The sequence below is a fragment of the Alternaria arborescens genome (genome assembly GCF_004154835.1).
Source record: "Alternaria arborescens strain FERA 675 chromosome Unknown contig_40, whole genome shotgun sequence".
Classification (NCBI taxonomy): Eukaryota; Fungi; Ascomycota; class Dothideomycetes; order Pleosporales; family Pleosporaceae; genus Alternaria; species Alternaria arborescens.
The window spans coordinates 400-26,908 of NW_021167895.1; the positions used below are offsets into that span (position 1 = coordinate 400).

Below are 26,509 nucleotides of genomic sequence, written 5' to 3' on the forward strand. Positions count from 1 at the left end.
AGTAGGTGAGCTATCTACATGCCTCTGAAACCTCTCAAGAACTAGCTTCGTTTAAGACCCTAGTTCTAGGGTATTGCTTAGGGTTTGCGACTGCTAGGGACCGTCCTCGACAGTAGGTAACGGTGGAGTACGCAGGCAGACGTCAAGCGTTGATACCACAGTGTCTAGGTCAAGTGGAACTAAGCCAGCGCCTCGAAATCCCCCTAGGATATTGCCCTTCGTGATAGCAGCGTTAAAAGCCGCTTTAAAGCACGGCAAGAACTCTATTTTAGTAATGCGAGTGATCTTGTTGCGCATCAGCTTCTCGGCTTAGCACCCATACGCCTTCTTCAACGGCGCAAAACACCCAACATCAAGCGGCTGCAGTAGGTGCGATAAATGCGGAGGCATGCAGAGGGTAATTATCTTCTTCTCCTCGCAGAGCCAGTGGAAATCAATCGAGTTGTAGCTCTCATAACCGTCGATAACTAGCAGGCGATAGCTGCTAACAACCCTCTTCTTTGTATGCTTGTCAAAGTGCTCTAGCCACTCAAGACCAAGCTCATTCGTTGTCCACCCGTTCTCAGAGACCCCAATAACCTAATCCTGGGGCAGGTCCTCTTCCTTGTACTAGGCGGAGAGGTGGTGCTTGCCGGCAAAGATGATGAAGGGTGGAATCGCCCACCCCATCGCGTTGATGCCCTGAATAGCTGTAACCCACTCCCGATTGCCCTGCTGCACTGTCTTTGGCCGTCCTCAACGCTCTGCTGCTGTGACTACCGCTCCAGTCGATATCACGCCCATTATGAAGCCAGTCTTATCAAAGTTGTAGGTGTCTTCGTCCTGGATGCCATACTTGGCTTTCATATTCTGTACTAGGCGGAACCAGCCTCCTATAATCTCAGAATCCTCGCAGAGAGCTCGACTATAGTCGTACTTTCGATTGAATTTGACTTTGAGCTCTAGGCGACGCTTCACGAAGTTTGCAGCCCACCTCTTGCCAACTAGGTCCTAGTTGCGGACCCAGAGCAAATTATTGGCCATCTCCTCAACGTCAGCGAGCCGAGGCGGGTATCCTTGCTCTGATAGCTTCAGAACATGTCGGACAATAGCTACCTCTTCTGATCCTCGAAGAGCTATTAAGTTGGGCATGCTATCGCGTCGATAGGGCGTTCCGGCACGTCGTCGTCTAAGCGTTCTTTCTAGCACGTTGTAGGCTTTAGCAGCGCGATATACAGTAAGTTTCGCGTCTTGTTTAAGAGCTTAAAGTGCGAGCTGTACTTGAGATTCTTTCTAGTCTAACAAGACGTTGTTACGTTGAGGCATCGCGAGGTAGGTAGAGTTTTGGTGGGGTCTTGGCAAAAGCCGGCCACTCGCTTGTCCCGGCCACTCGCTATGCACCTACGTTATGCTTGGGCGATTTGTAATTTCAAGGGTAAGTGTGTTATCAAGCTCAACAAAGAAGATGGCGAGTCTTGTACAAGCTGCAGACTCATTTCCCACTACTGCGCACCTAGCTACTCACTGCTCTCCATGCAGCTCATCCCAACAACACCATGGAGAGCGTTCGATCATCGTCCCATTAAACTACGTCGCCGACAACTGTCGGTAGCATAACGACGTCACCCAGTGTCACCAATGAATGATGGCCGCTACGGTAATTTCGTGGGGTAGTGTGCGGTAGCGGAAGCCCTCCGATCCTAGGGGAAAACCAACCAACTGCCGCAACTATCACGATCAGGTTTCCTTAGCCTGAATACACAGCATCGCGAGCATTAGACACATAACGGCGCTGCGCTGCGCGCATCACGACCGGATCCGTCTTATCCGAGATCAACGAACTACTGTACATCGAACGATGAGGAAAAAGAAAAGAAAGAGAAGCGTGGTGCAGGAACGCTAAGCGTGTGAGAGCATGTGAAGGACGTAACACCGACGCATTTTTCTCTATTATTATTAAATTTTTTTTTCATAGAGAATTTGAAACAGCGAAACTGGTAATGGACCTCACGTTGAGAGTCTCGACTGTATGCAAGAAGTACCCGCCCAGCTGCATTGTGCCTGTCAGCTTGTGGCTTGACGCTCGCGTCCACGTCAGGAAATTGTCCAAAGAACCCTGGAAGGCATCACGAGCTGTCAAGAAAGCAAGATGATCGTCAGCGCGAACTTGGCAGCATCATTCCACGACCTGCACATGTGTTGGATTTGAGTTTTTACCATCGGCGAAACCATCGGTCGGGGCGCAGCCTTCTGTTTGGCTGAGTGGTCCAGGTGTTTGATGAGATTGGGAAAAAGATATGACGTGTGGCGGTAAAAGCAGGGTTCAATTTGTGGGCTAGCTTAGCGTGGCTGACGCACGGGGTGCGGGATCGACAAGGAACTTTGACGGAACAAGGCAGGGACAAGGACGCCAATGATGTGAAGTCACTTCACATCATTGTGCAAGGCTGCGTCATCGCCTGTGGCAGTATCCATGAGGGACGACATAAATCCTTTTCTTTCCCCTGTGCCTATCTCGTATTCCAACTACAAACATCCTACCAAACACATACTTGGAGCATCGCCTTCTCTTGCCTCTTAAATCTACTCTCCTCCTACTTGCTTACTACCACCATCGCGACAATGGGTATCGGTGGTGCTGTTTTGAAGTCTGGCTCTACAGCGCTGTATGCGCTTGAGTTCTGCTGTGCTGCGGTTATCCTCGGTATTTACAGTTACTTCCTCGCTGTACAGGCGGATCGCAATGTCAACATTCCGGTTTGGCAACAGGCTGTCACTGGTCTTGCTGGCGGGACTGTTTTGTACACAATCTTTGCTGTCTTGTTGACTTGCTGCCTTGGCGGAAAGGTAAGAACATGCTCCAGCGATATATAGAAATAAGCCACTGACGATATCTCCAGAAAATCTTTGCTTTCCTCGGCATACTACTCGACATCCTTTGCTGTGGTGCCATGATCGCCGTCGCTGTCCTGACCCGTGACGGCGCATCCAGCTGCTCTGGCAATGTCAACACACCTCTCGGCGACGGACCCGCCAACTCCAAGGAGGGCTTCGGCTCCAACGGCCAAGGCAACCAGATCACCTACGCCGCCTCTCTCGGCACGACCTGCAAGCTCAACACCGCCTGCTTCGCCGTCGCCATCATCGGCGCTTTCCTCTTCCTGCTCAGCGCTCTTGTCCAGGTCTTCCTTATGCGCCACCACAAGAAGGAGAAGGCCTTTGGTCCTGGTCCTAACAACGGCTACACCAAGGGTTCCGGCATGAAGTTCTGGCAGCGCCGCAAGGCCAACCGCACCATGGGACACCGTGATCCCGAAGTCGGTACCATCCCTGCTACCACTGCTGGCGGTCTTGCTGCCCCTACCGCGGCCCACGACTACCGTCCCAGCCACGACACTGCCTACACTGGCTCCACCGTCGCTGCTCCTCACTCTGGTTTCGCTACCGACAAGCCTGTTACTGGTGGATACCACACCGCCCCCCACGTCGCTCCTACTGCCAACTACGCCAACACTGGCAACACTGCTACTTACGGCCAAGCCACCAACTACTAGACGCAATCATCCCATATCATCTACGAGACTGAGATTGGCGATGCTCTAGATTGTGCCTAGTCCTTCATGCTTTCAAGCATGGGAACTTTTCCTTTTTTGTACTCTATCACGACGTTTACGCATTATACCACGCGAGGGAAGAGAGGAAGTCGAACATTGAAGAAGAAAGACACTGTATGATAAAGCTGATACGAAACTTAATACTTAATGTCAATACTGAAGAAATAAAACGATCTCAAACATGCTTGTCCCAGCCAATCGTGTGTTGAAGTGACTTCAAACTTAATATGCAAAAAATCGACGTGATTTTGGACCAGCGCCGTGATATATGGGTGATCCTTTTTCCATCATTGCGCACTTGTGAGAATCAACATCAAAGCCGCATTCGATATGTACTGTACTAGGTGTGCAAAGTGTAGGATGGACAAGGGATGAAGGCTGTGGACGGCTGTGGATCAGCGGGAGCCAGTGAGCGTGGTGGCTGAATAATCCAACAAACGTCATACTTCGTTTGGCCCGAGTTCCCGAAACTTTCATTCACGAACCTATACACATCGCCATTGCGACAACACAACCCTATCTACAATATACCCAACCCTGAACTATACGAAAGATGCCCTCAAGCACACTTCCACGTTCTGCTATGCGCAGTCTAACCCGAGCGACGCCCTCTCTACGATCAGCACCTCGGCGCATTGCCACAAGATGTCTCCACCAACAATCATCGCCCATCACAGCCTCAGGATTGCAACATAGACCGACAGTACAGCCCTGGAGCCAAAGAGTAGCGGCACCTTCGGCGACAGTCGCGCGAAGAACCATGTTCATCCAAACCGAGCCCACACCAAACGCCGATGTAGGCATTCCTCAGACCCAGCGACATAGCCATACTAACAATCCCAGGCTCTAAAGTTCAATCCCAACCAGCGCGTCCTCCCAGAAAACATCTCCTCCCCGTTCCTCGAATACCTCAACCCCCGCTCTACCCTCGCCCCGCCACATCCATCCCCTCTCGCCGCCCAACTCCTCAACATTGACGGCGTAACCAGTGTCTTCTTCGGCGCCGACTACATCACCGTTACAAAGGACTCGGCCACCCCCTGGTCGCACGTCAAGCCCGAGGTCTTCGCCCTCATCAACGAATACATGACCTCGGGCCAACCCATCGTCAACACCGTCGCCGCAAAAGCTGGTGAACAAGGCCAAGGCGGTCAAGAAGCCGACAGTCTTGCCTACGACGAAAACGACGATGAAGTCATTGGCATGATCAAAGAACTCCTCGACACGCGCGTCCGCCCCGCCATCCAAGAAGACGGTGGTGACATTGAATTCCGCGGCTTCAACGACGGCCAGGTTCTGCTCAAGCTGAGGGGTGCGTGCCGTACCTGCGATTCTAGTACCGTGACACTCAAGAATGGCATCGAGAGCATGTTGATGCATTATATTGAGGAGGTCAAGGGCGTGCAACAGGTGCTGGATCAGGAGGAGGAGATTGCTATGAAGGAGTTTGCCAAGTTTGAGGAGAAGCTGAGGCAGCAGAAGGGGCCCGACGCGACGGCGGGGACGGTTGGCAAGGGCAGTCTGGATTATGTGGAGTAGATGGGGCCATTGATTATGTGATACCAATGCATTCATTCTGCAAACTGAAAAAGCTGTGTAGTAAGAAACTATATCATGTTCGTGAGTTCCAACCGTGTTTACATGACATGCAGCATGATCAAACTCAAGAACAGAATGATGGGGTATTCAGTGGTAGTACTTTAGCATACGAGAGTAGCGCTGAGCCGTTGAGCAAGTTCAAATATGCTACAAGAACAAACGATTGAGGAAAAGAGTCGTACTAACGCCGATATTCAACAATAACGAGGTAGGGTATCCTGAACGTGCCAATGCTGCTGCGTGGAGGAAACAATAAAGCAATGAGAGGAGAGAAAAAACCGAAACCAAAACAACAACAACAACGCCCTTTGTATGCTTTCATATGCTCCCACACATGGCTTTCCACAATCGTCATATATCCAAATGCAAGTCATCCAACCTCCTTCTTTTCGTCTCTTTCATATGTCAAATCGTGAACCTTCATGATAAAAAAAAAGATTCCCATGCCTGGAAACCGGTCATAAATCGTCAGACACACACACACATGTGTTCTCCAGTCAGGGCGGCCGTAAAAACACACACACAATCGTCATATCGTTTCCAGAGTCATTACGAGCCGTCTTCCAGCAGCAGATGCGAAACAGCATCTAATGCTTCGCCCATGGAAGCCCAAAAGCTGCGTCTTGGAGGAGGTGAGCGGATGATGTGAATGACCTTCCTCTTGGACAGTGATGATGATGATGCTGATGCTGATGCTGATGGCAACGACAACGACGACGGCACATCATCCGCAACTAGCGTGTCAACAGTACTGCGCAGTAACTTTGAGTATTCCTCGTGAATCTCGCGGGACAAATCTTGTACTTCCTCCTCGACTAGCGTCATACAACTGTCTAGCATGGATTCTTTCTTCGAGTCCTGCTCCTTGTTCTCCTTGTTCTCCTCCTCCTCCTCCTCCTCTTTCTCACCATCTTCGTCTTGTGAAACTTGATTCCCAGCCTCAAAATCCGAGAAGACGGACTTTACAAGATCATCTTGGTGGTAGTAGTGCTGGCTCTTGTCCAAGTCGTCGCGCAGACTCTGGCGAACTAATTTCATCTGCTTGCGCAAATCGTTGATGACGTCGAGTTGGATGCGATTGAGCGTCTTGACCTCGTCCATGCGCGTTTTGAGGTCGTAAATGTACTTTTGCACACCCGCGATGTAGTTGCCTACTTGCGAAACATAAGCCTCGTGCTGTAGCGTTTGGGCTTCATGGAGCGTCGCTTTCTCACCCTCTGCTTGTGTGATGCCGAGCCCCTGACCAACGTCTCGAGAGGAGGACGAGGACGAGGAAGACGACTCCTTGTCGTGCGTCTCGTTGGCGTGTGCGCTGGGTGTGGAGAGATGGGCTGTCATGGCTTCGAATTGTCCGACTATGTATTCCATTTGGTCTTCGTCGGGCTGGTGTGTTTGGATGAGGTTCTCAAAGTGCGCGATACACGACGAGAGGGCGTTCTGCACGGGCGACGACGTTCCTTCTGATACGTCGGCCCAGGGCGTTGGAGAGCCGGGGCGCTCGGTGTGGTTGCGACGCAGTACGCGCGAGCTGTCGGGCGTATAAGGATAGCGCAGTTCGCCTTTGGACGGTGGAGGTGATGCATCGTCGTAGTATAGCCTCGTAGGTGTGTATGGCGCTGGTTCTGTGAGTCGGGAGTTGGGTTTCGGTCGTGGGCCTGTCGTGGGTGTGTTCAGTCCGAAACTATCTGTGACCCAGGAAGGCTGGTCGGGTATGCGTTTGGCCTCTTTCAGCCAGCGCTGCTCTGTTGCGGTAGGATATTGTGGAGGAGAGGTACCGTAGATGTTGAAGTAATCTGGTCGCGGGCTGGATTCGTCCTCGATCTCAGGCGGCGTCCATGGCCGTTCCAGGGTCCGGGGAATGTCCCTTGCGCCCTCGTAGCCCGACCGAAACATGCTCTTCTGTTCTTCCAGAAAGATGCGCGTACAACCCGGGAGCTCTCGGGCTATATTCGCGGCTTGGAGAGCGATGCGCTGGTGTTCAAGAAGCCGGAAACCTGCGTGGATGCGGGAGACGGGAGGAGGCTGGGTTCACCGCCTGTGACGTGCGTGCATGGCCTCGGTCTGCAGCGTGGGTAGTGCGCCAAGGACGTGCTATCGATAACATTTCGTGGCCCCTCCCATTGGCTCGTGAATCATTAATTCTGGCTTCAATACATTGCGACGACTCTGTGACACTCATTCTGCCTCCTCTCTGTCCATAAAGCAGTGCTGTAGAGATACGCTCCATACTCCGCAAACATGGCGCCACAGGTATGTCTAGAATCACACCATCAGCCGACCACAGAACTGAGCGCATGACTATTTAGCTGGGCGTTCAGCCATCGCTTGACACCATTCGAGAGGTATTGGCTGCAGCAGTCAAATCGCCCAACCCACCAAACCTCGTACCCGTATTCTCCTCAATTCCCGCCGAGTTCTTGACCGCCTCAAGCATATACCTGAAGATATCCGCAAAGTGAGTGTGACTCATTGCAGCGCAAGTGGCGTGGGAGGGGTTGTGCCGGTTTGTGATAGGGAAATCGACAGTGTCAGAGGACGATGAGTTGGTTGCACGCATGCTGACCCTGGGCTCAGATCAAAGTCAAAACTCTCATTCCTCTTCGAGAGCGCTGCAACAACCGAGACCATAGGCCGGTACAGCTTCATTGGCGCAGGTCGGTACTTGGAAACAAACTTCCGGCAAACACAGTTGACAAGCTTTCAGACCCTCGCAAAGTCATCAAGACCGGCCCTGGTCATGGCGAAGAGACCGACCCACTACCCCTCCTCGAGAAGGAGCTTGCGAAGAGCCGCGTCGCGACCGTACCCTCAATACAACTACCGCCCATGACCGGCGGTGCTGTCGGATATGTTGGCTATGATTGCGTCAAATACTTCGAGCCCAAGACAAGGAGGGATGATATGAAGGACGTGTTGGGCGTACCGGAGAGCTTCTTCATGCTCTACGATACACTGGTGGCTCTGGACCATTTCGCACAGGTTGTAAAGGTCATAACATACGTCAAGGTACCAGACAGCATGGACGACTTGGAACAAGCGTACGAGGAAGCGAAGAGTACGCTGAAGAGATACGTGACAGTACTCAAGGGCAAGGACATTCCGCTGCCAGAACAAGGGCCTATTCAGCTCGGTAACCAATACACGTCCAACATTGGACAGGACGGGTATGAGAACCATGTCAAGGAACTGAAGAAGCACATCAGCGTTGGCGACATCATCCAGGCGGTACCATCTCAACGGTTTGCAAGACCGACATCATTGCATCCCTTCAACGTATACCGGAACCTGCGAAACGTCAACCCCTCACCGTACCTATTCTATGTCGACTGTGACGATTTCCAAATAGTGGGGGCAAGTCCCGAGCTGCTGGTAAAAGAGGAGCAGGGTCGCATCATCACTCATCCCATTGCTGGCACCGTCAAGCGGGGCAAGACACTGCAAGAAGACGCAGCACTCGCGGAAGAATTGTCCAACTCTCTCAAGGATCGGGCCGAACATGTAGGTTCCCTGACGACAAGATGCATGCAGCGACGTTGAAAAGCTTACAATGCCTTCGTAGGTCATGTTGGTCGACTTGGCTCGCAATGACGTCAATCGCGTGTGCGACCCACTTTCGACACGAGTTGACAAGCTAATGGTAGTCCAAAAGGTGAGCTGACTGCCGTCCGAACCGTGATTACCGTGGATCGTGCGATGAGCTACCGTGCGATGATATCAAACCCAAGAGCTATGCTAATTGTTGTCGACGAAACCAGTTTTCACATGTGCAGCACCTGGTCTCGGAGGTCTCAGGGGTGTTGCGACCTGGCAAGACGCGATTCGACGCGTTCCGCTCAATCTTCCCCGCTGGTAGGTAGCGCGGTGGAAAAAAAAGTTGGAAGTGTGGCTAACCATGTGTAGGAACGGTGAGCGGTGCGCCCAAGGTGCGCGCCATGGAGCTCATTGCCGAGCTTGAGCGGGAAAAGCGCGGTGTGTATGCTGGCGCGGTGGGATACTTTGGCTACGGCTCTATTGATGGCGACAAGGAGATTGAAGGTGCCATGGACGTGAGTAGTCTTGCCTTGTTCGAGGTTGACAGGAAGCTAATGCCCAGCAGACATGCATTGCGCTAAGAACCATGCTTGTCAAAGACGGCATCGCGTATCTCCAAGCAGGGGTTGGTTTGACGAATTCCCTGCTTTAGTGTGCGGTGCACGAGCTAATGATTGGCTGCAGGGCGGCATAGTGTTTGATTCGGACCCTTACGACGAGTGGATGGAGACGATCAATAAGTTAGGTGAGTTTATTTTTCCTTTTGGTCGTCTGCTCCGAGTCGACGCACAGAGCTGACCGCTGTTTGGTAGGCGCGAACACGCACTGCATCACTTCAGCTGAAGAGAAGCATCTGGCCGAGCAGCAGGACAGCGCAGACGATGGCGAAAAGGACGCGTCGACGCTCGAGGGCGATGCAAAGACGCGCATTTCTCTTGCGGCTTGATTGTCAGACTGCTGCGCCATGCGCCACGATTGATATCTGCCGTAGGGTGGTTGGTGATTGGCAGCGATTGGTACGTCTTGACCCGGTGAAAGCGATCTATGGGCCTGGATCTCACAAGCTCCCCTGCCACTCGTGGGGAAGCGAGATTCATGGGTTCGCGGTAGAGTTATGAAACTGAAATGAGAGGGCGGGTATGCATTACTGGCGGCAGACGCTACCACAACGTCACGAGCGAGTGGTGGTGCTTGAATACAAACAAGATTTGATTAATTTTGCAGCCCGTCACACCAGCGCAAGGGGACATGTAGACGGCTTGATGCTGTGTGAAAAACGTGCCTGTGTGCGCCTGTGAGGAGCCATGACGAGTGTGACGGAGCAGATACCACCGTCTGTGCGATTTGCAACGACAAACTGGTTCGACATGTGAGTTGTACATGCAGGTTCGGATATCGGCCGCTTGGGCGTGGTTGGCATGGCTACATCATACGGTAGGAGCGCCCGGGGCATTGGCCAATGGGCGCGCAGGGTGCAGGTCGTGCTTTCCGCGTTTCCTTGCTTTGGCGTCGATCGTGGAGTTGCTGTGCCTGGGCTTGGCGGCCCACCCCTGCACACGACTAGACCCGCTACTGACGCTCCAACCCGTCACCAGCCCGTTGCAGCCTCCTGTTTGCGCGCGACTTCACTCTTTACCAGCCACGGACCAGCCCCAACTGTTTGTGTCCCCTACGATATAAACCCACTCCTCTTCCCCTCTCTTCCCACCTCATCACTCAGCATCCTCAACCTCAGCAATCAACTCACTCACCTTGACTCCACTCCCACTTCGATACCTAGTATCCTACTCCAATATCCATCTCTTCCACACAAACACTCCTCCCACCTACAGTCAAGATGAAGTCCTACGCTGTCCTCGCTGCCACCTTTGCTGGTGTTGCCCTGTCCCAGGACATGCCCATGCCCAGTGGCGACTGCGCCGTAAGTAGTCCTCTTTATTTTCTATTACTTTGTACTAGTACTAACCTTCGCTTAGAACCTCTGCATTAACAACATGGCCCGCATTGCCCAGACTGAGTTCTCCTGCGGCTCCGACGACATTGGCTGCTTCTGCACTCAGTCCAACTGGGCTTACGGCATCCGCGACTGCTCTCGCCAGGCTTGCGATGCTGACCAGTCCGCCCAAGCCGTCTCGTGGGCTTACGCTCGCTGCGCTGGTGTCGCTGCCACTGCCTCTGGCTCTGGCGCTCCTGCTGCTCTTCCCATCCTGACCTCCGCTGTTGCCAGCGCCACTGCTGTTGCCCCCGGATCCATGGTCACCTCGGTCATTACATCTGTCGTCTCCAGCGCCGCATCTGGTGCCGAGAGCGTTACCTCTTCCATCGGATCTGCCGCATCCTCCGCTCTTGCGTCTGGCGAGTCTGCCATCAGCTCTGCCCTTGAGTCTGCCAGCTCTGCCCTCGCCTCTGCCAGCGCCAGCATCTCCTCTGAGCTTGCCTCTGCCACCGACTCTGCTGGCAACGCCATCTCTTCTGCCACTGACTCTGCTGGCTCCGCCATCGCTTCCGCTACCGACTCTGCTGGCAGCGCCATCTCCTCTGCTACCGACGCCGCTGGCAGCGCTGCTTCCTCTGCTGGTAGCGCCGCTTCCTCCGTCGCTGAGGGTTCCGCTCCCATGGTCACTGGCATTCCCTTCGCTGCTGGTGCCGGTATTGCCGCCTGGCTCTTGCTCTAAGCGTCTTGCCCCACAGACAGGCTTTTCTCATGTGAGGCCTGCTTCATTGTTAGCCTCTGGAGACACCTCGATCCAACTCAAGATCCTTGCCTGACGGTGTAATGTGTATAATGATGGGCGGTAATGCAAAGTGGGCTTTGGATATTATGATGGATGGGCAGCGCTTCTCTTCTTTCCTTAACGAACACACGCAAAAGGCATGATGATAACGACGGATTCGTTATGCCCGGGACTGTTTTCTTCACGACTGCGACTTGATACCCCGAATATGGGAACTGGGACGGGCCTCTTAGCATTGGCCTCTGTATATAGTAAATGAATGATAATACACTCACGATACCATCTCTTGTTTCATCAGTGACTATACATCTCTTACTCTTTGTCTGCTCCTGCCCTTGCTGCTATGATGCCGTTTTCGCGATCGCGGACATTCGAGCAGCAGCCACGATTAGGCTGCCCTGAACCGACCTTGTGCAACGCTACAGTGCGCCACGAACGTGAAGGGGTCATGCAAGTCACACAATGGAGGAAGCTAGCAATGATGAATCGTCATGGTTGCAGATGATCGTAGTGGAGGTTAACAAAGTGGTGGAATGTAAAGCAGAAGACATGAAGTCAACTTAACCTCTCCTCCTCCTCCACTTTTATTATCCTTTTTTTTTCTCTTTGATTACGTTAATCAGTCAGCACTGCACAGCCCCAGCCTCGTTTTGAGGACCGCGGCCCCATACCTATAATGGTGGTTTGTGCGTAAACTTGCGTCTTTTGTTCAAGTGCTGCTGATTCCAGTCGGACTAACTGCATTGCATTGCAGATCGTGTATATATATATATGTGTGTGTGTGTGGAGAAGGAAGCACTTGGACCATGTGTTCACGCATGCATGCCGTGCGATTACGACATGTTTGTGCAGAAGTTTGTTGAGGAACGATGTCAGTGCGTTGGCGCAGACGGACGGGAAGAGTAGTGAGATGGGCTGGTAACGGTAGTGGTAAGGATGATGGGGGAGGGTGCTGTGAGGTGGCTGAGGTGGAAGGGGGGTTCCGGCGGCTTCCGGGGAATGACACCATTGTCATCATTCACACATCGACACGTTGTCTCTGATACAGGCTCAATGGACACATTCTGTAGTTATTATTCTAGATTGTAGATAGGCTGACTAAATCAATTGATCTTCATTGCTCATAGCGTACGGCTTACAAAGTTGCTCTTCACTTTCAGCCTTGTCCGGATATTACCTGCAACATTAGTAACTTACTCTCATTGGTCGAGGCACGTGAACGTACTTCTTATTCTCTTGCTTTGTCCCTCCCGCTTCTTTCGAGTGCCAGTTTACAGGACAACCACAAGAACAGCACGTCCCATTGAGACCTCCCTTCTCAAACTTGGTGCAATCGCAACTCGAAGTGTCGGCACCACTACCACTGGAGCATGCCATTTTGGAAAGAGCGGTGCGAGGCTGAACGTAAGAACTAAGACTATGTGGAAGGCTGTGATAGTTCAAGGGATGAAAGGTGAGTGAACGATGGTCTAGAGAATAGATGATAGTACCTAACAACCACGTTTTATATCCAAGTAGCGAGTATGAGGCTCTGCCTTCCTCTTCATCTTCACCGATAACTGCTGTATAGAGACCGAATCATAGCCTGACACACTTGACGTATGATCTTCTGTACAACCACAACCTATCATCTATATGTATCCAAGCCCAGACAGTCATACGCTCGCCGCAAACGGCGATTTGTAATCTTTGGTATTAGCTAGGGTAGACGAGAAGTTCCAAAAGGAGGCTGATGCATGATCTTACATGCAAAGCTGGAAAGAGCTGTAAGAACACAGTCGAATACAAGTGAGTTTTGTTCGAGTGGATTGCAGTGAAGCAGAAGACATCTAGGTAGATTTATGGTAGGGCGCGCACGGACAGAACCTTGAGGGATTCACGCTCTTGATCCTACTCCGCGGCTCCATGTCTGATGATTTGTGCGAATTTGCGTATTCAGGTGCTTACGCGTGGTGGATCGCGGGTATCAGGGAGTCGTAGATCTTATGGGGTTGGGTAGTGGGGACGGGAGCGCGGATCAGGCGTTCAGTTATGCTATGATTATGCATTGCGAGCAAGGGTAAACCGTGTCGTTGCATTTATGGAGACAGCCGGCGAAAGCAATAGGAAGGGGCAGGCTGTTAAGTAGTGGTTGGGATGATGAAGTTGTAGTGGCAGTTCGTGACTGGGGCTGAGCAAGGTTCCATTGCCTTCCGCACAACGACTTATCCACACCTGCATGTTCTTATGTGTTGCGCCCAATGAGCCAGAAAAAGAGAGAGAGAGAGAGAGTGTGTGTGTGTATGTGTGCATCTCTTCTTTTCTGAGGAGGCTTAGAAAAGGTGGAGCCGGTCTTGCTTCTGCTTCATGTTTCTGACACACATGATAAATCTGTGGATACGTAAGTATCACAGCTGTTGCGGAGCAGTACATTTCCCCTTTATACTGAACGCCCGCTTGAATCTTCGCTACAAGATCTGCACCATCGAACGTGCAGTCGCTCGCTGTTTGTACAGTTATTGTATGATGTTGTTCATTTTCGCTATCTCGGCCTCGGCCTCGACGCCGCTTGTTGAAGCCTGGCGACTGCATTGTTCTACGTTTTGGTCGACTTCAAAAATCCTAGTATTACACTGATCGCGGTACATCCAATCTTGAAGAACTATGCGCTCGCGATCATACTATCAAATATCTTAGGCCTTTGTCTTCAAAGACCGAAGTTTAGTCTCTGTTGCATCACGAACTTTTACTCCTTCTCCACAAGAATCCTTCCAGTGGCCAGCGAGAAGGCGGCGAGTCTTCGATCGCGAATCCCGTAGCATCCACCACCACAGAGGCGAAGAAGAAGTGTTCCTCCGTCCGCATCGCTAGCACCCACTCCTGTCATCGACGACCCAGTGTCATAGCCAGTCACGATAAGAAAAGAGCCTGGAGCGCCATCTTGGAGTAACCCAGAACTGGTTCTACAGACTCTTGAAAAGTCTTTCTGTCAATCACTGCACGTCAGTTCTTTGTCGATGACAGAGGCGCAACATAGCGAGACCACGGTCCTGATCTTCTACCCACATCCTCCTCTATATCCAGCTCTTTTGTGTTTGGACAACCAGATCCTTCTGCATTTGCTGAACCAAAGCCATCAGTGCCTGATAAGACGAAACGAGACGATACAAATAAGGAAAAACTCACTCTCACAACGGTCTCGACGACAAGGGAGAATTTGTGAGGCAAGGCGAGTTGAAGCGGCGGTTTTGGACAATAATATGAAGATGTCGTAAGGCTTGTTGTAACTCCTTGAGAATGCGCAGTTGGCTTGCTAGATTCCTGGGTTATGCCAGGAGATGAAGGTACAGGATTAAACTTTAGAGATAAACACCCTTGCGCTATCCATGCGAAGGTGCCGATGGACGGGCGTGATGACATTCGGCGCTTTGATGGCCGGGGCTGTAATTACAATATTGGCCGAGTTATCTTACATCCGGAGCATGTTACTAGAGTGACAAAGATACCGAGAAGGAGAAGCTCGAAAGCCAAGGTTCCGTGTTGCCGTAGCTGTTTCAACATGTCAGCCGACATCATCGCTAGGCGACTAATGTAAAGCTGCTATGTTCTGGATACAAACGTCCTCGGGCATGATTTCATCGCATGATTGCTCCACAAAATGGGCAGTTGTTCCGATATCTAGGATGGTCCTGGCAGATGCGCATGAATTCTCCGTATTGAGATGCCAAATTTAGCATTTGCGGGTGCAGATACCCACCGACGGGTAGCTACTACGGATGAAGTCAGAACAGCCGGCGGGTAATCACGTGGGCTCCTCGAAACACCTACCTTCTGAACGACGTGTTTGATGGCTTTCCAAGCTTCAAGGTAATTTCCTTTTCATAGAAACTCTGAATCGACATGTACTGAGCTACTAGACCCTGATACTGACACCATTACTCTACACGGCTGGAGGTGCAGCGAAGGGTCGACGTAGGCTACCTACGCATCGCTGCTCCACGATACGAGATAATGTGGCTCGCTCGATATATTTACGAGATGATTATCGGGGTCCATGGCCTATGATGGTCTGTGAGGGACGTGTGCGATGTGGAATGACCGCAATGCGTAGAGAAAGGAGGCGACCAGAAAACTCACTCGCGCCGGTTGGTTCGAAATCTCTTTCCCCACAAAAATCTGCAAGGATCGACTACACGAAAACTGTCTTCAGCGTCACTGCTCGTAACTGTTCCCAGTCTGACGTCCGTTCAGCGATTCACTGTCCGTGGAGCTAATCTCAATGTAACATCGTATAGATATGTCGAAAGCACAAGCATTCGCCGCACTGGCGCCCGAAATAGACGAAAGCTTGTCCATGCGGTTGTCAACGACAGACATAGACCGACATGCATATATAAACGTTGAGAGTCTTCCATCAAGTCTTCACTACCCAGCATCCATCCGTCTCTTCCTACCAAAACCTGCTCATCCCACCCCCCTTCGCTACCACCCCACAAATCAACCATGAAGTTCGCCATCGCTGCTCTTTTCGCTGGCATTGCGGCCGCCGCACCTACCGCCTCACCTGACGTCCACGGTGACCCCTACGAGACCGTCACCATCTCCGACTTTTCCTACGCCTTTCCTTACAAGGGAGAACCACAGATGAACTTCTATATCCACTCTCAGCGCGTTGATAACGTCCACTGTGCTGCTGTCAACTTCGAGGTTGGTGGTGTCTACAGCTGTGACGACCCTTCATACACATTCCGAGTCCTGGAGGAGACGGGCCACCAACTCAGATTGGCTCACGTTCTCAACGGGTGAGTTTCCTGGACGAGTATCGAGTTGGGAGGACGTGTGCTGACATTGATATAGACCATCCATGGTGGGCGACTTCTTTATCAGGATGTATGGACCTATCCCTACTGCCCTCTCACAGACCGGCACTTCCACAGCCGACTTAGACAAGGAGGGAACCGCTTAGAAGAGCGGTTCTATATATTTTGAAGGACTTGGCAGCTAGCTAGATCCGTAGCTGAAATGATAATGTCTTTTTTGATCATCAAGAAGGTGTAACCCGCGATCCATGCCATAATTGCGCTCTGAGCAGGAGAGACATCGCTGGGACGAGTGTGCATGTTGTCCTGGCAAGGTATTGTTCACCTGAGCCAGCGAGGCATGCAATCGCTGTGTTTGAACCTATGGGCAGATGTCTTCTTTTGGTACGCTACCGTGAAAGCCTTAGCTGATCCCGATCGTTATACAGAAAATCCCTGGCGACCTCGCCAACATAGTAGAGATTCTCAATTCTGGCCAGGTGACCTAACTGCATACCGTTACCCGTGTTATTGGTTTGAAAGCATCCTCTAAATCGCCATCTTGTGATACTGATACTTTTGTCCGGACCGTCCGGAGGTTGTTCTTGAGCACATTCTTCTGGTGATGCTGTGCCACAGCATCTCTTCCTCCAAAACCAATAGCATAATACGCATAGAACCGAGATGAAGATTGGGACTATAACAGCGACAACAATGCTGGCTATTGTGAGTTCCTTCTTTCGCGGCGTTGCGCGATTAAAGTTTTCGAAGATGCCTTTGACCTCCTGCGAGGCATAACCCGTTGGAAACATGTTTCTGTTCTCGTCAAGACTAGACACGGAGTCAAATCTAAGCTATTTGCACTAACCTGTTCGCATATATTCTTCTTACAGATTCTGGTGCAGTATAAGGTGGAGCGGATGCGTTATAGCCGTCTTTCAGTGCCACGTTAGTCGTGTCGATGACCCCGACACCCTGAGACCACTCGTCCGTCATGTTCCATGGCGCATTCGATTCTGGATTATGACCGCCAGTGCAAATAGCTTGGTTGTTACCAGCAGAGCTGCACTTCATCAGCACCCGGCGTGGGTAGTTCGTGAAGGATGTCTTGGTCCATCTGAAAGCCGGAAGAGACAGAATATAGATGGTGTCGCTCTTAGATGATTGGTCGAAGCGGCCGTAGGCAAATCGTTGAATTGGTTAGCAATGTGGAGTGATAAATGTCGATTATAGTGATGCTTACATTTCGAAGGTTCCGTTCTCCTCGTCAGTCTCGGACCAGAACGCAAGTGTGTCAGGGTTTGTTCCTAACTTAGGTACATCTCCTGTCGTAGGTTGGTGATATGAAACCTTTTTATGCTTGTCGTAGATCCACACGTTACTCCAGCCAGCTCCAAATTCGTTGTCCGTAGCGTTCGGAAATGTCAGTCCTCCGAAAGAAACTAACGTGCCCTCCTGTGGTCCAAAGGGGACGTTGAAAAGAGGCCCTGACCTATCCCGCGACTCCTTGAGACCAGTAAATCGGGATGAAAACAACTGTCCGTCATTCGTAGAATTAGTGAGCTGTTTCGTGTCGAAGTCAAATTCGACCAATCCCGAGACGCCGAAGTTTTGGGTAATGTTACTGATCTCGAAGGTCGTCCAGGACGATATGAGACCTCCAATATAGTAAGCTCTATCAAGATCGTAGGTGTATGCGCCACAAGCAAGCTGTTGGAAATTTGGAGGCATCGACTTCGTGGCGTGTTTTCCCACCACTTTCGCCCAGTATCTAGGCGCGTTGGAGTTCTCCAAAGGAAGTGCCCAGATCTCTGGCAAACGATCATCATAGAATGAATTGGGTTGAGTTTCTTTGACGTGACCATCAGCGGAAAGCTGTCCCCCAAAAGAATTTACTGTCCCGTGCTCGTCGACAAACAATGCCTGACACAATAGCCCCGGGGCTTCGGATGATATTGACGAGGCGTTGAGGGTTCGGTTGTTCCAATCTTTGTTGAGAGGTATTATGAAAGTCGTATGTTCTGCCGTAGCTATGTAAGTGACGTGCCAGGATATTGCACGCAGGCTTGCTTACCGTAGATAAGGCGGAGATCGGCGTCGGATACCAACCCCCCATGAACGACAAACTCATTGGCTACTCGAGCGACTAAGTTAATTAGTCCATGCTGTATGACTGGAAATTGCTGGATAATACCGGAGTGATATGCACGTCGAATCTGTTGGCCTTGTGCACGTGTGAGGACAGGAAACGACAACAGGTGCAAAACAATAACTATGATGCTGCATAAGTGGTGGAAGCAATATAGAAAGGAAGACATCGATGAGCATGAAATTCGGCAATGATTGGAGTCTACCTCTTATATTCTGGAGCCTTACGAAGCCGTCTGCTCTGAAATCAGAGATATTCGTAAGTAGTTGGATGAACGCTATTATTGAAAAGAATACGATCACTGACAGCCTATGGTAGGAATTCGAAAGAAAGATTTCCGTGCAGGTTGTGTACCGTTGAGACTTTCCAACCGCTCCAACACCCACCTTTCTAATTTTGTGACCTTAGGCGCTCGTGTACCCAAAACCACGTTTCATATAGGCGCGGGAGCTATGGGGTAGAGCGACATGCCTGCCAAAATGATGAGTGTACATTGCACCTAGGTTTTGTCAGCCTCGAACGGCGTTGCCTAAGAGGCGGCGTTTTGCGCAAGGGATGATAAGCTCGACATCATAACAGTATTGGCTTCCAGCGCAGGACGCTCACAATCATTGATCGCTCAACGAGACGGAATTGATTTTGACGGGATATCGCTTGTAGACGCCACTCAAAGCCACCTACATGTTGTGTCACAATGCCTGCATAACACGCTGACACAAAGGTGCCTTGTAAGCTCGATGCAACGCAAGGGCTTGTAAACGTATCGCAAACTCATGATATCTACTCAATTTAATAATAGGGAAGGTTTTCTTATCACGGTAAACTGATACTGACATTGTCACTATCATCTGTACCCGGCAGCCCAGTACGTGCTGAGATTGTTCATTCCCTCAGCCGCCGACCGGTCAGTCATGGACAAGGGTACGAAACCGCCAACCTTCGAGGCTGGTGCTGTGTGACTCTTCTTGACCTATGATAAGTCGAGACCTATGTAGGCGCACCGATGAGCCTGGATCGCACGAAACATATCGACGCCCACGCGAACGGTTCGCGCCTTGATAGGTGTAAAGTCGCGCGACTCATCATGACCGGTGAACTTTATCACGAAGGACTAGCCCAGCTCAATACTCAGGCCGATCCTCCATTCAACACAATATGAGTGCTCCTGCGAGCGTGTGGAAATTCCTCAAACACTTCATACACCTGTCAGGTCGATCGAACAACATGGCAAGTGGCAGCAGTAACGGGGACAGTCAAGTGATTGATCGCGTCAACACTGACTTCCTGAAGCCTATCAATACAACTATGCAGAAACCCGAGATTGAAGATCTTCCAGGAGAGGTTGCGATATTTGGGCGCTTTCTCGAAGACTTTCAGCACATCATAGACTCCAGGAGAGTCCACCCACTCAACGAACCTGATGAAGTGAGGAAAAACATGGTATCGCATCTAAGCTGGTTTCTTCAATACCTCCGAGACGGTCAAGGGAACCCAGCTCCGTCCCTAGACCAATTCACCTCGTCAGCGACATATTTGTACGAATTTGTCAGGGGTTTTACCACCGCCAGTCCCGAGGAGATCGAAAGTTTGCGCCAGACATACCAAAGTCTGAAGAGAGACGATAAAGACGAGCCACAGCCTGTGTATACGCAGCGCAACGTCGTAAGCAGTGGTGCCACATCTCATCAATTTATCGGGAAACGCCAAACCAACAACACGGGCAATGGTCTTCAGATACTTGGCAACGTACGCAATCTGCACGACCGCGGTGCGCGAGATCAAATTTAAAGCGCCTAAGCCGAAGAAGATTTCGAAACGATGTAGCACAATCGATTGTGCCATTTCGTCGAAATCTAAAAACCGGGTACGTTCATCCTTTCGAAAGCTTGAGGCTTCTTCATCGATGAGAATCACGTCTGACGTGTGACAGCTGCCTTTGATTCGATACGTGTCTACCTCCGATTCACCCAGTCCAGATTCATCTGAAATTGATCGGTCCTGTAAAGTTGCCGGATAGTTGTATACCAGATCCTGTGTTGTTGTACTGTGTACCATCATAAACCGTGTACCTAGTTGCTCCCCTTCTAAAAGGACCCATGGAGCTTTCACGAAAATGCTCACTATCATCCTCTTTGCTTTCTCTGATTGCTCTGTGCAACCTCTTGAACGCCTGATTACTCCCTTCTCCATAGATAAGTGGCATATGTACACCGAAAATCCCTAAGAGCGAATATGCTTCATCTTCGTCACGCTTAGCTTTGCGATTACGAGCCCAGTCCATGCGTTCTTTGACACTGCAGTCGGAGATGGGTCGTTCATTCCTAAGTACCTCCGGGGGAATTCGGGTTATTTTAACGATCTCTTTAACAAGGTCCTTTTTTTTCCCTAATGATTTGCGGTCCGCAGAGAAGAATTCGAGGCATTTCGGCGCAAGCAGCTCCTGAAGTGTCCACCTTCGAGTAAACCATCTGCTATTCTTAAATGCTCGTTTCCATTGGTCCTGGTTATCCGCGCAATTATCAATGCTGCTGTGGTTCTCTAATCGAACGTCTGATAGATACACATAGCACTTGCTTGCTCTTTTGTACCATTGAAACATTGAATTGATCGCTTCCGAAAGCTCAGCGCTGCTATGCTTGTTGATGCAGCATGTGTCGATCCAAAAGTATTGCAGTCCATCTTTCATGGCTTGACTTCCGCAGAAGGTAAGCTTATCATAACCTTTCTTGCCTCTAGCCGTGTTGTTTTGTAGATCCTGGTACGTAGCCTCGTCGTCGCTGTGCCCCCAGGTATGTGAGAGGATGGCATATTCTGGGACTTCATCGTCAAAGCGCTCGACGAGGCTGAAGGTCTCTGCGTCGCGCACCTGCAAGAGATGCATAGAGGCAGCCTGACGTGTGAAAGGCTTTACGGGTGGATGTAGCGAAAAGTTGACATTTGCACAAGTGCTGGTGAGAGAAAGATGTGAGCGTGAGGGGTATGAAAATCGTCCATGTTGCAGTTGATCACCAAGAGGCGTGGCTAGCGTCATGCTACATGCCACATGCGTCTCTGCCGGTGAGCCTGGTGTGGGACAGGTGCCACTTGCACCACCTCCATCGCTCCGAGCTCTTCTAACGAGAAGGGTGGTGTCACCTTAGGCTGTTGTGGCCTAAGATTCGTATCGCGACGGCCATTGGACTTGTGCACAGGCGTGCGCGAGCTCGTCTAAGCTTGACCCCTCCGCAGCAAGTTATCATGACCTGAGAGGTAGCTAATAACGGTTTGCTCTCTAGACCGCCTAAGCAGAGCTTCCAACATAACTCCGTCGTGTTGTCGAGCCAAGCATACCGGATTTATGTGAACCTGCCTTGTTGCTATTATCAAGAACTGCAAACGATGGTGATGTGAAGCCATATCTCAGCCTATCCGACAGGCTGAGCGGTGGTGGCGACTTTGGCCCCCAATAAGAAGCGACTCCCAACATCTCAGTACATGTTGATTCGAGGTATAATTCGCACAAGTGGGGCCCAACCTTGGAAGTCTCGATGGTATTGGATGTAAATGACAAGGTTCAGTAAGTGTACATGAACATGATGTTGGCGCAGCAGAAGCATAACAAAGCGATCAGGCTGTGATTCGGATTTCAACACCTTCTACTCATCTGTTCATCGCAACTTCTGGACTATCTTCCTACAACTGCAGGTTCGAACCATCCTTCTCGAGATCAGCGTCCACCTATCGTGATTCTGAAGATACTGCATCGATGGCATCTCCCTCGACAACGTGGTCTATCACACTGCTGACAGAATTGCCGAACCCCATTCCCACAACTGGGTACTATCTTGTACCTCTATACTCCACAGAAACCCCATTTACCAGCCTTACAGTACAATTTCCACTAAGCTTGGGCCTGTTAGCTGGGAAGGATGCTACTATATTACCGAATGGAATTCCAACGACGGTAGATAATGTTCTTGTATTAGGTTTCACGGATTTGCCTCCGATGATTTCGTTTGCCAGCCTAGCGCCTCAAAAAACGGGACACCGAACAATCCATCAAGTTCGCTCAATACCTCAGTAGTGCCGCGACCCTTGACATCAGAAACCAGCAGAACCTCCTCGACTGCGCCACCTAGTGATCCGGCGCCCAACACTTCCAGCACAGGTATTGGGAGCGGTGCAATCGCTGGCATAGCAATCGGCGGTGTTCTCATCCTCGCTCTGATAATAGGTGGCTGGTACTTCTGGCGCCGCAAGAAGCGGAGTGCGCAACAACCTATATCCACTCTTACCGACGATGAGCTAGCAAGAAGAGAAGGTGATGGTGACAAGATCGTCCTTGGACCGCACCAGGCTGCTCCAACAACCGGCGCATATCAAACACAATACCAAGAGATGTCTGGCAACGGCCTCGCTCAAGAACTCGATCGCTCACACTCGTACAAACACGCGATAGGCGGAGCGCATGAGCTCAAGGCTGACGACCGACCGGGAGAACTACCATTCGCTGGGATAGAGGAACACGGGTCAACGAATGACCTTGGCGTGGCTGACGGAGGAGGATCCGAAGTGACCCAAGTGCCGCAAACGACTCATACTGCCACGCAGGCACCGCAGGTTTCTCCACACGTGGAAGCTCAGAGACGCAGGAAAGTAGAATGGTTAGAGGCAGAAGAGATGAGAATGAGACAGCGACGGGAAGCGCTTTTACAACAGAGTGGTGGAAAGACTGAACAGTAGCCCAGCAAAGCAAATGAAGCTGGAATCATGATATATTCCTGTTAGTATGTCATGGGCTATTGAGCTCGCGTCTCAAGGGATGCGGTTGTAGCTAACATGTCCTGCGATGGCGATGGTAGCTGCTGAAGAAGCATTGGAACCGTTTCAGCGGACCGCTTACGGCTCTCAGCATCTGTCAAACAACCCACAAAGATCATCTCGCTCTTCGCTCTGTTATGAAGCCTGTCCTGCCTCTGCCGCCTTACGCATACGCTTCTCATATTTCTTGTGTCGTCTCTTTGTCCTCTTCGCGTACTTTTCTAGAGTCGCTACCCGATTCTTTGCCCAGTTGGGTCCAGCACCAGGAGGCGGGGCTACGAGAAAGCATGACAATCAGTATATGAATCATGTAAGAAAGGCGCGTGAGCGCGAAAGATAGCGCACAGCCATAAGTGGATGCCTTACTCAGTCTTCCGCTTAGCAAAGCTTCACGCTCATTTTCCCGGCATTCATGTTTGTGCTCAAACCGCATATGACGGTGCTCAGACGACTCAGAACGACAGCTATTGGTACGTTTTGGGTTCCGTGGCCTATCGTCGTGCGGGTTCTGAGAAGGCATCTTGGTGGAGTGGGAGAAGTCGCCCTTGTCGGGGTACCAGTGTAGGTCGTTGTCTTTGTTGTATCTTGAGCCTGGGACGCGTTTGAAGTCTCTCGCACGGTCCTTCCAATCACGGCTGTCGTCTCTTGGGCTGTCCCTTCGATCGCCGTCTTCATCTCTTGGACGGTACCATCGATCACCGTCACCGTTTCTGGGGCTATTCCTTCCACCACGGCTGTCAGCACTTGAACTACTTCTTCGATAACATCGGCTGTCCCTTGCTAGTGGACTGTCCCTCCGATGGTCCCTCGTGCGGTACCTTAGATTGCACCTGCGGTCTCTTGACCTATCCCCTGAACGGTCACGCTCGTCATCACATCCGGAGAAGTTCCGTCTACGGTCATTGGGGTAGCCGTCCCGGACTCCTCGATCGTCACCCCAACGATTTCGACGAGGGGCCTCTGGCGAACGGCTTCGTTCACGTTTGATGTCCTCGCCCCAGCGATTGCGTCGAGGTTCCGCTGGCATGTCGTTCAAGTTGCTCATGGCACGATCGTCGGTGGTATCCTGGAAACCCGACATTGCGAGGTGGAAGGAGAGAGTGAGAATGAGAAGAGCGTGGTACAAAACCGGTGAAGTTAGATGAAGAAAGCGCAGTGGAAAGACGGGGAAAACGAGGAAAAACGAACAACGAAAAAGCAAGATTGAACTGGAGGTGAAGGAAGATCAAATTATTGTTTAGTACGCGATAGGAAGTGACTCGTAGCTGCGAAGTCCAAATCTCCGCCGTGAGAAGGCACGATGAGCAACAGCAGTGCGCGGAAGATTCCAAGGGTGACGATTTATCTGACATGAGCGCTGCCCAAACAACGCGGAGCCGCGTTGGGCATATACCGGGCGTTGCAATAACACCAACGCGCAATTGACTTTATGTGTAGATAAAATCACAATTCATTCACAATCACGAGAAAGCTGTATGCAGGGCCGCCGAGCCATCTCGGCCCTGGGCAAGGGTACGGATACAGCGCATGACGTCATCACACTAGCATGCATCTGGAGTGCTATGGCTCGGGGTGACAAAGCAGCAAAACACTGTTGCCTTCGGTCGCCATTTACTTCCACAACCAACCGCGAGGCGGCTTTGCAAGTTCTGCATATTCATTTTGAAATACAATGCATTTAATAACACCAGGCTGCACTATTGCAGCAAATGTAACTACACTATCGAAATCTGCGCCTCAAATCACAGATTGAAGGATACAGAGGCGCTCTGGACATCCGGAGAACCAACATAAGACACCTGGTAAAATATCAAAACTGCGATGGATACAGTTTACATGGTGCGACCTTCCTCAGGCGAAGGCTTGGGCTGCTTCGCGACCACCGACATCCAACCCGGCACTCTTATCCTTAGCGAAACACCCCTATTCAGCGTCGCAGAGCCGCGAACAAACTCGGCAGTCACAACAGCATTCGCCAGTCTCGACAGCGCCCAACAACTCCAATATCTTACCCTCTACGCCCAGAATAGCCACGCCAAGCATGATGACGCCGCCAGGGTAATCGACATATTCAATTCCAACGCCTGGCAAACCGGCTCCCGCACATCCATCTGCCCTCTTGGCGCACGCTTCAACCACTCCTGCGTCCCCAATGCAAGTTTTGCGTGGAACGCACGCCTGGGCCAAATCACCATCTACGCCATCGTCTCCATACCAGCCGATACACAGATCAAGCTAAGTTACGAGCGCCCCTACCAAACCACCAGTTCGCGACGTGCCAAACTATCCGCTTACGGCTTCACTTGTGCCTGTCCCGCATGCAGTGACGTTTCCTGCTGTAGCGACGTCCGTCGTTCACGCATGCTGTTGCTGGACGCGCGTATCCGGACAGGACGGCGCCAGCTGTGGAGATCACCCGTGCCGAAGGCCGCGTTGGAACTGATCCGGCTGCTCAAAGAGGAAGGGTTGGTGGGGGAGGCGCTGGGCCTGGCGTATCATGATGCTGCTTTGGGTTGGAAGAGACATGGGCGGTTGGACTTGGCTGTCGGTTGCGCGAGGAAGGAGTTGGAGGTTGCGGTCATGTGTTTTGGCGTTGAGAGTATGGCGGTGGGAGGGGGGATGGGGTTTTTTGGGGGGTTGAAGGGCGAGGCCGGGAAGATTGAGAAAGCGCGCTGTACGGCTAATACGTTGGAAGTGCTCGAGGAAGATACTGGGTAAGTGATTCTGATTTTTTCTATAGTATTGAAGCTTGCTTTGAGTATGCCGAGTCTTCCATACTGCATTCTGCCTCCTAGGGTTTGCGGGCCGATCGCGGCGTGTGTACAAGGTGCAGCATGTGCAAACAAGGTCACCAATGTCTCAACACTTCACACGTGCGTTTTTAAACAAATACAAGAACCCCCTCCATCGCTTCTCACCACTTTCCAAAGAGGGACTTTACATTTCCCCAAAGTACCAGAACACAACAATTGCCATATATCATCCAATCTTTTTCCGCAGGTGCACTTTCTTCACCTCAACACCTGAATATCGATGCACAATATTTTAAACTTTTCACACGCCATTTAGCTGCCTTGTCTTACAAAAAAAAACAAGCCTCTAAGACCACATCCTTGTATCGACCTACCTCATCGTTGTTCTGCGACGTCCCATTACGCCCACCGCTACCGAGCCATAAATCCACGAAAAGGAAAAGAAATGCCACACATGTCCGAATGGCTATGCCCGCATTGTTCGAGTATCAACCGCGGCGAAGGTGCTAACGGGGAGGAGTGCGTTAAATGCGGCAAGTAAAATAAATGCTACTAGGAGAGAAAAAAAGAT

At 51.1% G+C, this 26,509-nt stretch overlaps 12 protein-coding genes across 12 annotated transcripts; 8 read left to right on the plus strand and 4 right to left on the minus strand.

Moving 5' to 3' along the window:
* Positions 1 to 609: 609 nt before the first annotated feature.
* Positions 610 to 846, minus strand: AA0111_g10813 (hypothetical protein; the record flags this gene model as incomplete). The annotated part of the gene is made up of 2 exons (XM_028644608.1): positions 610 to 714; positions 760 to 846. The coding sequence occupies 2 exons, from the start codon at positions 844 to 846 to the stop codon at positions 610 to 612; spliced, it is 192 nt and encodes a 63-aa protein (XP_028501540.1).
* A 1,755-nt stretch (positions 847 to 2,601) lies between these two features.
* On the plus strand, positions 2,602 to 3,533 carry AA0111_g10814 (hypothetical protein; the record flags this gene model as incomplete). The annotated part of the gene is made up of 2 exons (XM_028644609.1): positions 2,602 to 2,826; positions 2,880 to 3,533. The coding sequence occupies 2 exons, from the start codon at positions 2,602 to 2,604 to the stop codon at positions 3,531 to 3,533; spliced, it is 879 nt and encodes a 292-aa protein (XP_028501542.1).
* An 820-nt stretch (positions 3,534 to 4,353) lies between these two features.
* AA0111_g10815 (hypothetical protein) lies at positions 4,354 to 5,132 on the plus strand (the record flags this gene model as incomplete). Its single annotated transcript, XM_028644610.1, has 2 exons — positions 4,354 to 4,389; positions 4,437 to 5,132. The coding sequence occupies 2 exons, from the start codon at positions 4,354 to 4,356 to the stop codon at positions 5,130 to 5,132; spliced, it is 732 nt and encodes a 243-aa protein (XP_028501541.1).
* A 609-nt stretch (positions 5,133 to 5,741) lies between these two features.
* AA0111_g10816 (hypothetical protein) lies at positions 5,742 to 7,085 on the minus strand (the record flags this gene model as incomplete). Its single annotated transcript, XM_028644611.1, has 1 exon — positions 5,742 to 7,085. One exon carries the CDS (start codon positions 7,083 to 7,085, stop codon positions 5,742 to 5,744), a length of 1,344 nt encoding a protein of 447 aa, XP_028501544.1.
* A 345-nt stretch (positions 7,086 to 7,430) lies between these two features.
* Positions 7,431 to 9,669, plus strand: AA0111_g10817 (Anthranilate synthase component 1; the record flags this gene model as incomplete). Its single annotated transcript, XM_028644612.1, has 10 exons — positions 7,431 to 7,442; positions 7,499 to 7,647; positions 7,767 to 7,846; positions 7,897 to 8,690; positions 8,752 to 8,841; positions 8,963 to 9,041; positions 9,093 to 9,238; positions 9,289 to 9,348; positions 9,408 to 9,468; positions 9,536 to 9,669. 10 exons carry the CDS (start codon positions 7,431 to 7,433, stop codon positions 9,667 to 9,669), a joined length of 1,605 nt encoding a protein of 534 aa, XP_028501543.1.
* An 891-nt stretch (positions 9,670 to 10,560) lies between these two features.
* On the plus strand, positions 10,561 to 11,398 carry AA0111_g10818 (hypothetical protein; the record flags this gene model as incomplete). The annotated part of the gene is made up of 2 exons (XM_028644613.1): positions 10,561 to 10,644; positions 10,700 to 11,398. 2 exons carry the CDS (start codon positions 10,561 to 10,563, stop codon positions 11,396 to 11,398), a joined length of 783 nt encoding a protein of 260 aa, XP_028501539.1.
* Positions 11,399 to 15,940: 4,542 nt separating this feature from the next.
* AA0111_g10819 (hypothetical protein) lies at positions 15,941 to 16,403 on the plus strand (the record flags this gene model as incomplete). The annotated part of the gene is made up of 2 exons (XM_028644614.1): positions 15,941 to 16,239; positions 16,295 to 16,403. 2 exons carry the CDS (start codon positions 15,941 to 15,943, stop codon positions 16,401 to 16,403), a joined length of 408 nt encoding a protein of 135 aa, XP_028501538.1.
* A 1,072-nt stretch (positions 16,404 to 17,475) lies between these two features.
* On the minus strand, positions 17,476 to 17,967 carry AA0111_g10820 (hypothetical protein; the record flags this gene model as incomplete). The annotated part of the gene is made up of 1 exon (XM_028644616.1): positions 17,476 to 17,967. One exon carries the CDS (start codon positions 17,965 to 17,967, stop codon positions 17,476 to 17,478), a length of 492 nt encoding a protein of 163 aa, XP_028501518.1.
* Positions 17,968 to 19,540: 1,573 nt separating this feature from the next.
* On the plus strand, positions 19,541 to 20,173 carry AA0111_g10821 (hypothetical protein; the record flags this gene model as incomplete). Its single annotated transcript, XM_028644617.1, has 1 exon — positions 19,541 to 20,173. The coding sequence occupies one exon, from the start codon at positions 19,541 to 19,543 to the stop codon at positions 20,171 to 20,173; it is 633 nt and encodes a 210-aa protein (XP_028501519.1).
* A 1,957-nt stretch (positions 20,174 to 22,130) lies between these two features.
* AA0111_g10822 (hypothetical protein) lies at positions 22,131 to 23,107 on the plus strand (the record flags this gene model as incomplete). Its single annotated transcript, XM_028644618.1, has 2 exons — positions 22,131 to 22,201; positions 22,351 to 23,107. 2 exons carry the CDS (start codon positions 22,131 to 22,133, stop codon positions 23,105 to 23,107), a joined length of 828 nt encoding a protein of 275 aa, XP_028501523.1.
* A 213-nt stretch (positions 23,108 to 23,320) lies between these two features.
* AA0111_g10823 (hypothetical protein) lies at positions 23,321 to 24,266 on the minus strand (the record flags this gene model as incomplete). Its single annotated transcript, XM_028644619.1, has 2 exons — positions 23,321 to 23,460; positions 23,552 to 24,266. 2 exons carry the CDS (start codon positions 24,264 to 24,266, stop codon positions 23,321 to 23,323), a joined length of 855 nt encoding a protein of 284 aa, XP_028501533.1.
* A 740-nt stretch (positions 24,267 to 25,006) lies between these two features.
* AA0111_g10824 (hypothetical protein) lies at positions 25,007 to 25,903 on the plus strand (the record flags this gene model as incomplete). The annotated part of the gene is made up of 1 exon (XM_028644620.1): positions 25,007 to 25,903. One exon carries the CDS (start codon positions 25,007 to 25,009, stop codon positions 25,901 to 25,903), a length of 897 nt encoding a protein of 298 aa, XP_028501525.1.
* Between the last annotated feature and the right edge of the window lie 606 nt (positions 25,904 to 26,509).